The sequence below is a fragment of the Melanerpes formicivorus genome, unplaced genomic scaffold, assembly GCF_026170545.1.
Source record: "Melanerpes formicivorus ecotype bairdi unplaced genomic scaffold, bMelFor1.0.p_v2 SCAF_143, whole genome shotgun sequence".
NCBI lineage: Eukaryota > Metazoa > Chordata > Aves > Piciformes > Picidae > Melanerpes > Melanerpes formicivorus.
Genome location: NW_027142495.1, coordinates 648,657 through 664,085, shown reverse-complemented (window position 1 = coordinate 664,085; position 15,429 = coordinate 648,657). Strand labels below are relative to the sequence as shown.

Genomic DNA, 15,429 nt, shown 5'->3' with positions numbered 1-15,429 from the left:
TTAAGATATTATCTAACTGCAATCCACTGAGTTTTAACAATCAATGCAGAAATGAGTTTGGAGAGATTAAAGAACTGGATAAACTGGCCTCAGCATCGTGCAGGAACATTTGAGCAGCAGCTATTGTAAAGCAGGAAAACAAATGTAAAAATGGCATTTCTCTGATAGATTTAAGATATTAAGACCAACTGCTTTCATAAGCAATGATCTGTAAGTCAAAGGACTAATGTACTAATACACAGAGAAGTAAATGATTGCTTTGAATTTTAGTAGGCAGCTCCTGAAAATTATCTTTATGAAAATAGCCGATTTTCAAGTCAGTTATTTTAGGAGCTCAGTATGATACTGTACATTAAATGCTCCACAGAGGTTGTGTCACTGTAGCAGAATAAATTTACACTAATGGCACATACACTCTGTTTAAATAAAAGATAGTACAGTAAGAGACATCAGCATGCAGTGAGTGGTTTCTGTCTAATTTACAATGATGACAAAAGCACACAAAATACTTTTGTAAGCATGGAGCTCAAACGGGTGGGAGGAAGAAGCATCACCCACCTGTGATGTTTGAATTGAATAATAGAATCATTTTGGTTAGAAGAGATCTTTATGATCAAATCCAGCCTTTGACCCAGCATCATCAGTAAAACCATGTCCCTCAGCATCATATCTACATTCATCTATAGTGACCTCATCACCTGGGCAGCCTGGTTCAGAGATTGAAAATCCTTTGGGGGAAGAAATTGTTTCTCATGTCCAACCTAAACCTTTTTTGGTGCAACTTCTGTTTCCTCTTGTTCTATGACTTGTTCCTTAGAAGAGCACTTGTACTAGAGACAGCTCTGCCCAAGATTAAGCAGAACCTTGGTGAGATGACCTTAGAAAGATCCCACTTTTTCATGAGCAGTCTCAGGAACAGACGGAAGCAAATGTAATGTTAATAAAAGCAGACTGAGAAGCTCAGCTCTATCTGCATAATATTACTTTGAATTACTGCAAGACTTGATTAAGCCAACAGAATTTTTCAGCTCATTTTACAGGATGTGAATAAAAATTTTAAAAAGAAAGCAAGAATTCTTAGCTTCTTTTTAAAACAAATAACAATGCAATGCTATTTGTCAGTGAAAGGGTTTTTGACACGAGAAATGCTTTCATTGATTACCCCAAATTATAAATTATAGCTCTCTAATTCTTCCTTTTATAAATGAATACTCTTCACAATCTAGCCTTACATGTCAGACAAAAAAGGGAAAAGGGATGAAACTTTTATAATGGAAATTTAATTATAGGACAATTTTTGTCAGTTGTCATTTTAAAGTCATCTATAATTATGCTGAGGTCATTAAAAGTTGTGGGGGTTTTGTTTTGTTTTCTTCTGGTTCTGTTTTTCATTTACTTGACCAAATACACCAGTTACATATTGGGTCATCCTCTCACATTCAATGCTGCACAACAGCAGCATTAAGTAAATTGCTGAATATTTTTGGGTGATTCTTTTTTATTAGTATTCTTTGTAAGCTAATTGCAAACAAAACATCTGCTGAAACAGTCAAAACAGAGACCAACTGACAGTTTGATTTTTGTTTCGAGAGAACATAATTTTTTCGATATGAAAGGACACTTTTGCATCTCAAGAGTAAACACTTATTACTGCCTCTCTGCTTTACATGCATTTGTTCATACACAGAATACTAAAATATAACAGTCCACTCTAAACATCATTTTCTGCTGCAAAATTTCTGGCCCAAGACACCTTCAGAGGGCTTTTGGAAAGTTCAGAAAGATGAATGAATGGATAAAATTGAACTGTGCCTTTCCCAACAGAAAAGTTTCTGTTTTCCCTACTGCAAACTGGACCCAGTTCAGAGTGAAGAAGGATGAACTAAATGCAGAGGTAGTTTTTAATACATTTCAATTCATAAAAAGGGTGCTCAGAGGATGACATATATTGAAAGACAGCTTAATTATAGAAGGATAGAATCATTTTGGTTGGAAAAGATTGAGTCCAACCATTATCTAATTCTGCCAATTCTAGCACTCAGCACCCCATCTCTGCATCTTTTAAATAACTCCAGGGATGGGAATTCAACCACCTCTCTGGGGAGCCTATTGCAGTGCTTGAGAACCTTTTCAGTGAAAAATTCTCTGCTAATATCCGACTTAAACTTCAAAGTTTGCCATTTGAGGCCAATTCCTCTTGTTCTATCACTTGTTACTTGGAAGAAGAGACCAACACTCACCACACTAGTCTCCTTTCCGGCAGTTGTAGTGAGTGAGAAAGTCCCTCCTCACCCTCCTCTTCTCCAGACTAGGCAACCTCCAGATACCTCAGTTGCTCCTCACAAAACCTGTTCTCCAGACCCTGATACAGTTCTGCCAACATTTACTTTCACAAGATGAGAGACAAACCAGTGCCCTCATGCAGGAGGCTTAGGGCACGCAAGCTGAAGCCTAACATAAAATCTGGATACCAGATCAAATTACAGAATACAGAATCAACCAGGTTGGAAGAGACGTTTGAGATCATCGAGTCCAATCTATCACCCACCACCACGTAATCAAGTAAACTATGGCACTAAGTGCCTCATCCAGTCACTTTTTAAACACCTCCAGTGATGGTGACTTCACCACCTCCCTGGGCAGCCCAACCACTCTTTCTGTGAAGAATTACCTGGGGGTAGACTGTTTTTCTTAGTGCCCAGCAACAGGCAAACTGGAACTCAGAAGGTTTCATGTGAACATCAGGAACAGCTCCTTTTATGTGAGAGTGCCAGCACACTAGACTCTGCTACCTAGAGAGGTTCTGGAGTCGTCTTCTCTGGAGAGATTCCAAACTCCCCTGCATATTGTGATTCTGGGCAACCTGCTCTGGATGACCCTGTTTTAGGAGGTGGTTTGGACTGGATAGTCCCCAGAGGTCCTTTCCAACCCCTGCCATTCTGGGATTCTGAGATTCAATGAAATCTGGAATAACTGATGCGGGGAGAAAATTGTCAGCAGAAAATTGAGGATAGATTCAAGGTACTTCACAGGGAACACACCTATACCCAGAGCATTCAATTTTTTCCTTTTCCTAATTGACTTTACCGATAGAGTAGTGATGCCCTCATTTACATCTGCAGTAGCAATACTTCTGGAAAGAGAGATCCAAAGCATGGAATGGTTCATGTCCAGTTTGTTCAGAAGAGAATTATAGAATCATAGAATTGTCAGGGTTGGAAGGGACCTCAAGGATCATCCAGTTCCAACCCCCCTGTCATGGGCAGGGGCACCTCACACTAAATAATTATACTATGGAATGTCCTATCATAAGTACAGCTAATTTACCACTCCCACTAAAGGTGCTCACATACCAGTTTTCAGAATATTCACACCTTACTGGACCTTTTGTGTTGTTATTTTTATTTTTCACTATGTACCGAGAAATTCTTCCTGAATTAAAGCTGAGTAAAATAATTATTTGAGTGTGTAGGTTTTCTGAGCTTATCCTTATAATTAATAAGCAACTGAAACAAATGTGGAGATGGAGATATGTCATAGGAGAAATGATATAATCTGCTTTCTCTCAAGGGTCATTATGTTTTCCTCACATTCCCTCTGCCTAGCAGATGTGAAATTAATAACTTTACCTCCCAGGTTTGCTGTAAGATGGTGAAGGTTCATTTGTCTGCAGAGAAGGTTAATTTCTTCCTCTGCAAATGTTTTGAAATGGGAATCTAATGAAGTGAAGAGCTAAGTGTCCATTTATATGACTACCTTTCACATGACCAGAGACAGCACTATCTGGCAATTCTTTTTACAAACACTTAATTTGCATGCCTGTATTAATCCAGCTGTAACTGTCAGAAAAGAATCCTAAATGCTTCTCCTTATTGTAATGAGGAGCTCCTCAGGATAGTCATGCTTCATACTCTATGTCCTTGCAACTAACGTTTATCTACACTTCTTTTATGCCCCTGTGGTGAAGGCACATTATGCCCAAATATTGAATCTTGTCCCAGCATGTGGACAAGTTCCCCCTCCTTCAGGAGGAAGACAAAAGCCAAGGCATTAGCCAGGCCAGCACATACCTAGTGCATGCAGTGCTTCTGCAAATACCAAGTATGGACATAATCCTAGCTTCATGCTTTCTATAGGCTGAAGCCAGTTGTTTATGAGATAAAGTGAGCAAGAGCAAGTTTGCCTAGAATAGGTTGCACAGGATGGCATCTATGCAGGTTTTGAATGACACCAGAGATGGAGACTCCACCACTTCTCTGGGTAGCCTGTTGCAGCTTTCCACCACCCTCAACATAAAGAAGTTCCTCCTCATGTTTACATGGAACTTCCCATGCTCAACTTTATGGTCAAGTTAGGGCAACACCAAAAAAGACTGGCCCCATCCTTCTGATACCCACTCTTTAAGTATTTGTAAGCATTGAGAAGCTTTCCCCTCAGTTTTCTTTCTTAAAGTCAGAATCCATGCTAACTTCTCCTGATCACAGTTTTGTCCTTTGTGCACGTGGCAAGACTGGTTATTCCATCACCTTCCTGGGGATTATGTTGAGGTGAACCAACCCGTGGTTCCCCAGGTCTTCCTTATTGCCTTTCTTAAGGATATGAGTGGCAGACAAGACAAAAGGGATCTTCTCAGGGCTAAACAATATCTAAAGGGTGAGAGACAAGCCAGGAGGTTCCATCTGGAGATGAGGAAAAACTTCTCTTGTAAGGGTGATGGAGCACTGAAACAGTATGCCCACAGAGGTTTCAGAGTCTTCTCTGAAGAGATTCCAAACCTACCTGTGCACTGCAATACTGGGCAACCTGCTTTGGGTGACCCTACTTTAGCAGGGGGGTTAGACTTGGTGATCTCCAGAGTTCACTTTCAACCTCCACCTTTCTGTGTTTCTGATTTCTTGCAGCTGCATTTACTGTCATTTAGTGGGAGTTTTTTTGCTTGGTTTTGGTTCCCCCACTTTTCATTGACTTAGAGGTCTCTCAGAGGGGAATTTTAGACTGAGATGAAGAGGAAGAGAACTGGATTAAAAGATTTTAACTTTCTTTCTTTGGTTTTTTTTGTTTTTTTTTTTTTTTTACTGAGAAGAATTTGTATTATTTTTATTTTTCTTGACTCAAGGTCTCCAATACTACAAGGGAAGACTGTTCTGTAAGACAATGTAGAGAAATTAATGAAGAGCAGTGAGGCTTAGTAAGGCTTTTCCCTTATAAGAAAGTGGAGCTTTCAAGGGAATGATTTGCTTATCAGAAAAGCATTAGGAGAAAGTGTGATAGAGTAGGCATCCTTCACATCAAATCTCCATTATAATTGTAATGTAGTTTCCCAATAAAACCATGCATGAAATGAAAGTTGACTGTGGACTTCCTGTTCTGAAAACTGAGTGCAGCTTCCCACTAAAGATTATTACAGTTTCAGATTTGGAATGGTGACTTCAGAAACAGCAATGAATTTCTTTTCTATGGAAACTAAGATGGTGCAATGTCTGTAACCCACCTCCTCAGGACATCTGTGATGTGAGGGTTAGAAGACACAACCTGGCAGCGCAACTTTGGTTCAAACTTCTGAGACAGCTGTGAAGTTCTAAGAGCAGTAGAGAAGAACCTTTATGATGTCTCCAAGTTGACATTTTCTTACGATCACAATACTATCTGACGTTAAGACTTTGTTATATGGCTGGAAAAAAACCCAGAACCTCTTTCAAAGGCAGATATCCAAAGTATAGCAACAAGAAGGAAAAACTTCATTCCCAGTGACACAAAGTTGCTTCCTTTTTTCTTCAGACAAAAGAGTCAAAAGGTCCCAAAGGCATGGAAATAAACAGTAAGGAACACTGAAGTTCAAGATAGGCAATGATGTGAACACTGAAGGAGGGAGACACTAACTACAAAGTTAATAAAAAAAGAAGATGGGAGGGTGGAAAATAGTGAAGACCAGCTGTAAAGATGATTGAGTATTCAGAATGTCATATAGGAGGGGATGCAGACTGTCCATCTTGTAGGAAGTGGAATGTGCTCCATGTGATGGTTCTCAAATACTGGAACAGGCTGCCCAGGGAGGTCACTGAATCCCCATCCCTGGAGGTGTTTAAAAGACAGAAATGTAGTGCTGAGGGACATAAGGGGAGACCTTATTGCTGTCTACAACTCCCTGAAAGGTGGTTGTAGCCAGGTAGGAGACAGTTTCTTCTCCCAGGGAACCAGCAACAGAACAAGAGGACACAGTCTCAAGCTGTGCAGGGGGAAGTTTAGGCTTGATCTTAGAAAGAAGCTCTTCACACTGAAAGAATGATTTGCCATTGGAATGGGCTGCCCAGGGAGGTGGTGGGGTCAAAGTCCCTGGAGGTGCTTAAGAAAAGACTGGATGGGGCACTTAGTGCCATGGTCTAGTTGATTAGATAGGGTTGGGTGATAGGTTGGACTTGATGATCTTGGAGGTCTCTTCCAACCTGGTTGATTCTGTGATTCTGTGTTTAGTCTTGGTAGAGTTAGATAATGGTTTTACTCAATGATCTTAAAAGTCTTTTCCAACTGATGGAATTACAACATTCTATCATTTCAGACCTTGAAATAACAAATCTTTTTTCTAACTCAGCTGTGGTTTACAGTGGCCAAAATCCATGAAACTTCTCTTTTTTTTAAATCTGAACTTCATTTTCTCTGTTAAATCTAATTCAAACCTGAATGCAATTCTTTGACTTCCCTGAACATTACACTACAAGAGCACTTACACGTACTACATTTCATGAAAAGGAAGCAAAACGCTTTAGAAGGTATCTAACTGCTCCAGTGAGGGGGCTGCATTTGCATTTCTTTGCATTCTAATTATAGATGCTTTTATTTACTAGAAGTTACAGCTAGGACTTGTCTGTTACAAGCCTCTGAAATCTCATTTTGCTAAAATGGAAACATGTTTCAAATGCTTTGGCTAACTATTAGGATTATTGAATGGGTAATGCAGTGCTTCAGGTCTCCAAGTGGTTTGCTAGACCTCAAGGGAACTGGAAAGCAACATACAATTATGGCAGTAATTAAAAAGGTACAATGACTCTTAAAGATTCCTCTTTTATTAATTCCACGGCATGCTTTAGAGACTGGCATTATTTTACTTCTACCCTGCTTAATTATACCATCATTAGTTTATCAGCATCCCTTTTAAGCCCTTGGGCCAGTTATTAGCATGTCACTTGCTAACACTTAACCAATAACCACTGCACCTTCAAAGCAGGATCATCTGCTACACCAAACAAAAAAAAAAGAAGCCAATTTGTAGAGGGAGATTTAAGATCATCCCTCAGTTTAAATTTTTCAGTTAGCCACCATTTCTGCTTTTAATTTGAGATGGTTACTGTTTAGCTTAATGAAAACACAAATAATGCTGATGTATTACAAGGCATTGGGTAATAAAACAGTTCCAGTTCACAGTGGTTTATGAGGCTGATTGCACAGTTTAATACTCAAATGGAATATCATTGAAAAGCCTAAAATCTGTGTGGTGTTCTTGGTGAAAAAAGTTGGGGTTTCACCCCAAAAGGGTTGCCAAGCCCTGGGACAGGCTGTCTGGAAAAATGGTGGAGTCACCATCCCTGGAGATGTTAAAAAAAACAAGTAGATTTTGTGCTGAGGGGCATGGTTCAGTGGTAACTTGGCAGTGCTGGGTTAATTGCTGGATTCAATGATGTTAAAGGTGTCTTCCAAGCAAAATAATTCTGTAATTCTATGACTAAATTGTGGATTTCTCTCTAGTGGGTTTAACAAGGATGGAGTTAACACATCCTGTATGGTGCAGTGTTTGGGATTTGTGACTAAACCAGGGTTGAGGACACACTGGTGTTTTTAACGTTGCTCAACAGTGCCTGCACAGTCTCAAGGCTCTGTTTTTCGCATTTCATTCTTCCAGTGACAAATTTGAAGGTGGACAAGGGGATGAAAGGGATGAAGAAGGGACCTGGAGGTTTTTAAGGCCAGGCTGGATGTGGCTCTGGGCAAACTGACCTAATGTGAGGGGTCCCTGCCCATGGCAGGGAGGTTGGAACTAGATGATCCTTGAGGTCACTACCAACCCTAACAATTCTGTGATTCTATGACAGCTGACTCCACCTCACTGTAGGGCTATTCCAGACCATATGATCTCTTCGTAAACCATGGGTATGCTCACTCTTGTGGTGTTTGTCTTCTCAAGTAAGCATTGTGTGCCAAAGTCCTTCTTGCCAGGAATAGCCTACTGATCATCTGCCTATTGATGGGAAACAGCGAATGTATTTCTTACTTGGGTTTGCTTGTGAGTGCAGCTCTTGCTTCACTTATTAAAGTGTCTTCATCTCAATCCATGTGTCTTCTTCCCTTCCTTCTATTTTATAATAGATTTGTAGAATGTTTTCTTTGAAGGTCATCTAGCCCAACCCCTTTGCAGTCAGCAGGGACATCTGCAACTACAGTAGGTTGCTCAGGGAACCAGACAACTTAACCTGGAATAGTTCCAGGGATGGGGCTTCTACCAATTCTCAACATAGAGCAGCATTTTATTAATGTCATAAACAGTTTCTTCCTCTTATCTAGTCTCAATCTCCCTCTTTGTTGAAAATCATCACCCCTTGTTCTATCCCAGCAGGCCCTGATAAAAAGTCTTTCTAACAAGCTTCCTGTAAGTACTGAAAGGCCACAGTAAGCTCTCCCAACCTTATCTCCCAATCCAATGTTACATTATTAAACTATATAAGCAGATGATCAAATTATGAGGAAAAAAATACTTTAATTGTACAGTAACTGAAGTATTTGTATATTAGACATGTACTGACCATGTCTAGACATATCCGTTGGTCGAATGGAAGGTGTCCCTGCCCATGGCAGAGAAGTTGAAACTAGATGACTGTAATGGGTTGGGGCAAACCCCCTCCCCACCACATGCAGAAATAACGACTCAGACAAACAGATTGCAAAAGTGATGGAGAGTTTAAATAGAGAACAGTGAGTGCGTGCAAAGAACTAGAAACACAGTGACAAGAAGAGCCCCAAAACAGACCCAGAAAGATCCCATCCCCACCTGAGGGTGCACCCAAGACCCCCAGGGCTCCTCCTTCCCCCACCTCTGCTAGGCTAGTCTCAGCTGGCCAGATCTGAGACTGCCCATCCCCCCGTGGCCTTGGGCCTAGCCAGGCCCATGGCCGGGAGATCTCTCCCCTAGCTACCAGGTGGCGAAGAGGAAGGAAAGAGGAAGTGCCAGACCCCACCATGAAACTTATAGTGGTGCAAGGGATCATGGTAAGAAATAACCTAATTTCCTGTGTCCATCCACTGGGCTGGACTTCTGGACACAGGAAACACCCCTGTAGCAAGGGCACCCAGCCCAAACTACGACAATGACCTTTAAGGTCCCTTCCAACCCAAACCATTTTATGATTCCATGATTTTGTACTGGTGTGAAGGTCGTAGTTACCCAGAAACCCTCCTGAAGGGAAATCTAATGAATTGTTATGTCTCACTTTTGACTAAGCTGGAGTTGTCTTAGTCTAGTAAAGCACGTCTTACAAATAGTAAATACTTGGTAGAGTTAGATAATGGCTGGACTCAATGACCTTAATGATCTAACCAAAAAAGGTTCTACAGTTCTGTTATTAAACTTCACAGTTGTGCTTTTTGGCATTCTGCATTAAATACATCTTTTCAGTAATGAAAGGAGCAGAAAACCCCAACTCTAAGAGCTAATACTTGCACAAGGTTGTATCTCCAAAACCAACACAGGGATCCTTACTGTAACTATTTCATCCTATGCTTCACACCACACCAACCAATTTAACTTAAACACCATTTAGCCCCTGCTAAGTTGTCATGTGACTTCACCAAAAAAATAACTTTACTTTCATATTCAATAGAAATACACCATTAAAAGGGACAAATAACACCTAAATCAGTCTTCAAAGGATTAGGATCAATAAGCTAATACCATTCCCTTAGTCTAATTTCCTCACTTTCTATCTTCTACCAACTTCACAGCGGCAGAAAGAAGATTCAAAATATTAGGAGGGGAAATATTAATGATATAAAAATATTCCAGGTCACAGTATACTCTATTATTTCTGAGCAGCTGAATCCCAAATTAATATCAGTGCCACTCTTCCTGAAAATTACTGTACAATTGCTTTGGAATAATATGTTTACTTTGTGTCTTTTTGCCATCATAGGTCAGCACTATTAATTACAACATCCAAACCAGGAGCCAAGGCTGCTACACAGCATCACAAATCACACTAGCTCATTTTAATGAAAAGGCACTCTCTCAGTCACTCAGGAAAGGAAAATCTCAGCTGCTAATTGAGATGTAACACTCCATCCTTTTGCTGTCACACAGGATCTCTTTCCATTTTAACGACGAGTTTGATATACCCAACACTGAAAAAAGTAGAAAGAAGAAACTCTATCCAAAGCAAACAACATTTTTGTCAAGAAAAACATACCCTCAAAAAATGAACTAACCAGAAACTTAAACACACGCTGGCAAGAAAAGGATGTAATGAAGTGGAGAGAGCTCAGGGCACACCTGAGAGTAAAAATTGTTTATCCAGCGCTCTACACTGGCCATTTCAAGGCATTCAGAGGCACGATTTCATCTACAACCTACCCTGGCACCAATGGTTGGTTTCAAGGTCATCATAGCTAATAGCTTAAAAGCATTCAGTCCAAATTCCTGCAGATTACAATGGAAAGAGCATATTCAACCCTAGAAAGATGCTTACAACATTTCTTTTTGAGTACTCACCAGCACATTTTGTCCTTGTTTTGAGAGCTGGGCCAGGAGAGCCAGTTCCTCCTTCACCTGGTCTTGTTAGCAACACACTGATTTCATACTCGGTGTCAGGATCCAGGTGTCCTATCTTATAGCTTGTGGAGTCCACGGGTTGGATGTCATACCAGCTGCCACTTGAAGTTCGATATTCAACCTCCCTTTGAATGATGGGTCCATCTCCATTGATGGAGTTGGCATTCAACTGGATCCACAGGTAAGTTGCACCGACTGAGGACAGCTGAGGTGGGGCGATGGGAACCGGTGGCTCTGAAGGACAAGAAGTTGTAAAAAGCAGCAATGATGACAGTGGCATTTTCTCTGTTTCTATAACATTCAAATAACCAATGGGATTGGTATTGCATTAGAGGTGAAGGTTGAATAAAAATCTAGATATGAAGAAATCATCAGAAACAATGAACTTATTTCCAATAAACTGTGATACACTAACTCTTCTGCTAATGCACTTTGAGATTTTCACATGAAGGTTTTGTTTTGCACTATATGACTTCAAACCAAGCGTGACTATAATTCTATTTGTCATGGTTTGAGCTAGATCAGAACCAATTCTGGTCGGGGATCTGACTTCTCAGCTCAGTCTTTGTTCAGTGACTGCACATTCTGAAGTTCAGGGCAGATTTGCACAAGCAGGGGTCACTCCTAGCAGTGTGAAGGCTGATGGGGAGAGTTACTGCCAAGGGCTGGGCTGCAGAAAGGCTCTGGCTTAGATTTGCTCCTTTGCACACCAAGGGCGCTGCTACATCTTGTGTTCTACCTTGGGGTGCAAGAAATCAGAGGTGGCACCTGCATGGAGAAACATACAGGACAGGTGACCAAGACAAGAGATTCCATCCCACAGACATCACTTTCAGGACCAAGGTAAGGGGTCACCAGGGTCGACCCTAGACAAGGGATTCCATCCCATAGACATTACCTTCAGGATCAAGCTGAGGGGTCACCAGGGTCAAGACTCTTCTTCAGCAGCCAGTGACCCAACAGGACTATGTGCATTCTGTCTTTGATCCTAATCTGTGTGTTTCTGAATCCAGTTCCAGGATTGAGCTCCTGAATCTGATTCCCATCTGCTACTGCATCTATTCTGGGACTTCCCCAGTGACTGCCCAAGACATCAGTGGTGACAATGGTGACATCATTGCCATCAGGGGTTAGTTTGGATATTGTTTTGTATCTCTGTCTCTGTTTCATTGGATTTTCCTTATTTCCATTCCATCTGGTTGAATTTCTTTTCCAACTGATCAGCCTCTCTCCCTTCTTCCCTTTCTGTTCCCTTTGGGAAGGCAGATGAGTTCAGAGGGAGCCTCTGTCACTCATCTGGTGGCCAGCCGAGCCCTGACCTTTGACCCTATATGCTAGATATTACAGATAAAATTTTAACTTCCAATTTAAAATATGTTCTCAGTGGAAATAAATCCTTCTCAAAGTGTCCATTTTAGAGCTAGAACTGATACTGTGTTTCTTTAGTGATTCCTACACGAAAACACAATGAATTTAATTCATATTGTGGAATCAGAAAATCATTTTCACAGTATCACCAAAGTTGGAAGAGACCTCAAAGATCATCAAGTCCAACCTGTCACCACAGACCTCATGACTAGACCATGGCACCAAGTGCCACGTCCAATCCCCTCTCGAACCCCTCCAGGGATGGTGACTCCACCACCTCCCTGGGCAGCCCATTCCAATGAAGAACTCCCATTCTCAGTGAAGAACTTTCTCCTCACCTCAAGCCTAAACTTCCCCTGGTGCAGGGGAATTTTCCCTGTTTGGAAAAGACCTCCAAGATAATCAAGTTTAACCAGTAATCAAGAACTGTCAAATCCACCACTAAACCATGCCTCTGAGTGCCACATCTACACATTTTTGTTAACTCTTCCAGAGATAGGGACTCCACCACTTCACTGAGCTGTCTGTTCCAGGGCTAGACAACCATTTCAGAAAGGTTTACCTAAAGTTTCTACATTTCTCACAGGCTGTACTACTCAGCCTTCACATTTCCAGACTCTGTAAGCAGAATAAATGTAGTATTTCTTCAAGTCTTATATCTTGGTTAAACAGAGAGAGCTTCTAAATGAGAGCTGGGGGAATTGTTGAGTCTTCACAGTGAGTCTGGCTCTTGTTTCACACAATGGTTTATTTTCACTAACTACCACAGAGCAGCAGTGCTCTCTCACAGAGCAAGTATGTGTGATGTCCTGATAGCTTGGGTTCCAAATATTTTCAAAAGTGAGCAAAATTTTAAACCCACTTTTATTTATTACCTTTGGACATCTTGTTTTAAATTGGATTGCTGAAATAAATTGCAGACTTCATCTCTTTTATGAAAGTAAATAGCAAATTCACTTTTTTCCCCTATCGATTAACCAGGAAATTTCTCTGCTCTTTTATGCTTCACATCTGCATAAAATTCACCATCCCATTGGTTAAATATATTCAGGCAGAATGAAACCAGGCCGCTGTAATAAGGCACTGTTTGATCCAATATTCTTAACATATCTATCAGCAAACACTACCATCTTCTTAAGGCTACCCAGAATACGTAATGAACACCAAACACCTGCTTTCCTAAAGCTGCAGATTCAGATTCTCTTCTGCTAACCACTTCCCAATTGTTTGAGATATGGGCAGTCAAACAGAAAAGGAGTTAAATTTATCTATTTCAGCATTTTCTCAAGGACTTCAAAGTCAAAGAACATAAAAGAAAGAAGCACAAGGGAGATGGGAACTCTGGAAATAAGTACTAATGCATCCTGAGAAATAGCAGAATTGCTGTTTTAACAAACACATAATTATACTGAGTTACCTTTTTTCATTTACACAGAGAATACTCAACTCTCAGAGCACTAAGTACACTGCAGATTAGCTACGCCTCAGATAGTGTTTCTAATTAACACTGTAAAATCATACTCATTGGTGCAATCTGTAACTGCTGTAATACAACATCACAAGGCAGCAAACATAAGGTTAAAATGCATATGTATATCAATTTGACACCTTCACAAAGATAATTTGTTCTTATGAAAAACATGCTACAGCAGGTAGCAATCCAAAATAGCTCCAAAGATCTCTATCTGAGAATGCGGGACAACAGCTGTCTGAACATGAGCCAACGTGAGCCCAGGTAGCCAACAGCATCGTAGCTTGGGTAGTGTGGCCCATAAACCAGGGAAGTGACTGTACCCCTGTACTCAGCACCGGTGAGGCCACACCTTAAATGTTCAGTTTTGGGGCCCTCACTACAAGAAGGGCACTTTGGTGCTGGAATGCATCCAGAGAGGGAAACAAAGATGATGAATGGTGTGGAAAACAGGTCTGGTAAAGAGCAGCCTGGGGAAAAGGAGGCTGAGGGGAGACCTTGCTCTCTCCAACTCCCTGAAAGGAGATTGTAGTGAGGTAAGAACTGGTCTCTTCTCCCAAGATAAATGACCATATGAGAGGTAATGGCCTCAAACTGCACCAGGAGAGATTTAAATTAGATATTAGGAAAATGGTGAAACCCTGAAACAGGCTGCTCAGGGGAAGTGGTGGAGTCTCCATGCCTGGAGGGATTTAAAAGATATGGTGCTGAGGGACATGGTTTCTGGCAGCGCTGAGTTAAAGTTTGGACTCAATATTGAAGAAATTCTCCAGTGTTTAATTCCATAACAATCATTACTGATTGGAAAAGACATAAAATTAGCTTTGTATTTTGTGGTGCATTCCAGGAGACAAACAAACATTGTTTATATTTTCAAAGCACTAAGGAAAATGCTGTTATGTGACAATACATTGGCAAACTGATCTCCTGGTTAGACACATACTGAAATCCTTAAGCATATAAACTATGGCTTCATGCAGTGCTAGCACGGCTGAAAACAGTTCTGACTCAACTCAAAATGATTTAGCATCAATTTAAATCATTAGGCTGTTTTGTGAACCAAGACATGAAATGAAACGTTTATAGAGCATCCTGAGGCATTTACTTAGCCATGCTGAAAGAACAGTTAATTACTTTCCAGTTTCAAACACTACTAAAGGGCTGTTGAAGTGCCGTTCAAAATGCAGACTCAGGAGTTAGGTCACTAAGGTTAGTGGTTACACCAAGTCATTGCAAATATTACAAGCACTTGAAACAAGCAGTATTTTATTGTCTTTTGAGCCCTCAGGGCATATTTTTCATTCTTTTGTGACCACAGTGCAAAAGGTTAACATAAGTAGCATTATTTCAGCAAAGCCTATGAATAGAATAGAATAGAATAGAATTAACCAGGTTGGAAAAGACCTTTGAGATCTATTAGTAACTGCATAAAGTGAACATTTCATCACAAATATGATACTTGTTTTAACCAGTCACTTCATAAATATGAGAGCCAGAGTTAAACGCTGTTGTGGTTTAAGCTAGAACAGAACCAATTCCATTCAGTGACTTTACTTTTCAGGCTTTCCAGGAAGTGACTGAATCCCAGTCCCTGGAGGGATTTAAAGCCATATAGACATCATGCTGAGGGACACGGTTAGTGGTGAACCTGGCAGTGCTGTGTTACTGTTGAACTTGACAATCTGAAAGGTCTCTTCCAACCATAATGATTCTATGTAAACAATTTTTCCAAGGAACAGAAATCCAGGTTTCATGACACAGCTATTGCTTTTCTGGAAAA

The 15,429-nt window shown here is 40.7% G+C and overlaps 1 protein-coding gene across 1 annotated transcript in view; it reads right to left on the bottom strand.

Moving 5' to 3' along the window:
- The window catches only part of LOC137456940 (receptor-type tyrosine-protein phosphatase mu-like), a 463,121-nt gene that overhangs the window by 252,301 nt on the left and 195,391 nt on the right, over positions 1-15,429 (bottom strand). Inside the window, exon 7 of the mRNA XM_068168616.1 lies at positions 10,751-11,044. Within this exon, the coding sequence (XP_068024717.1) occupies positions 10,751-11,044 (294 nt within the window). The remainder of the gene's footprint in view (positions 1-10,750; positions 11,045-15,429) is intronic.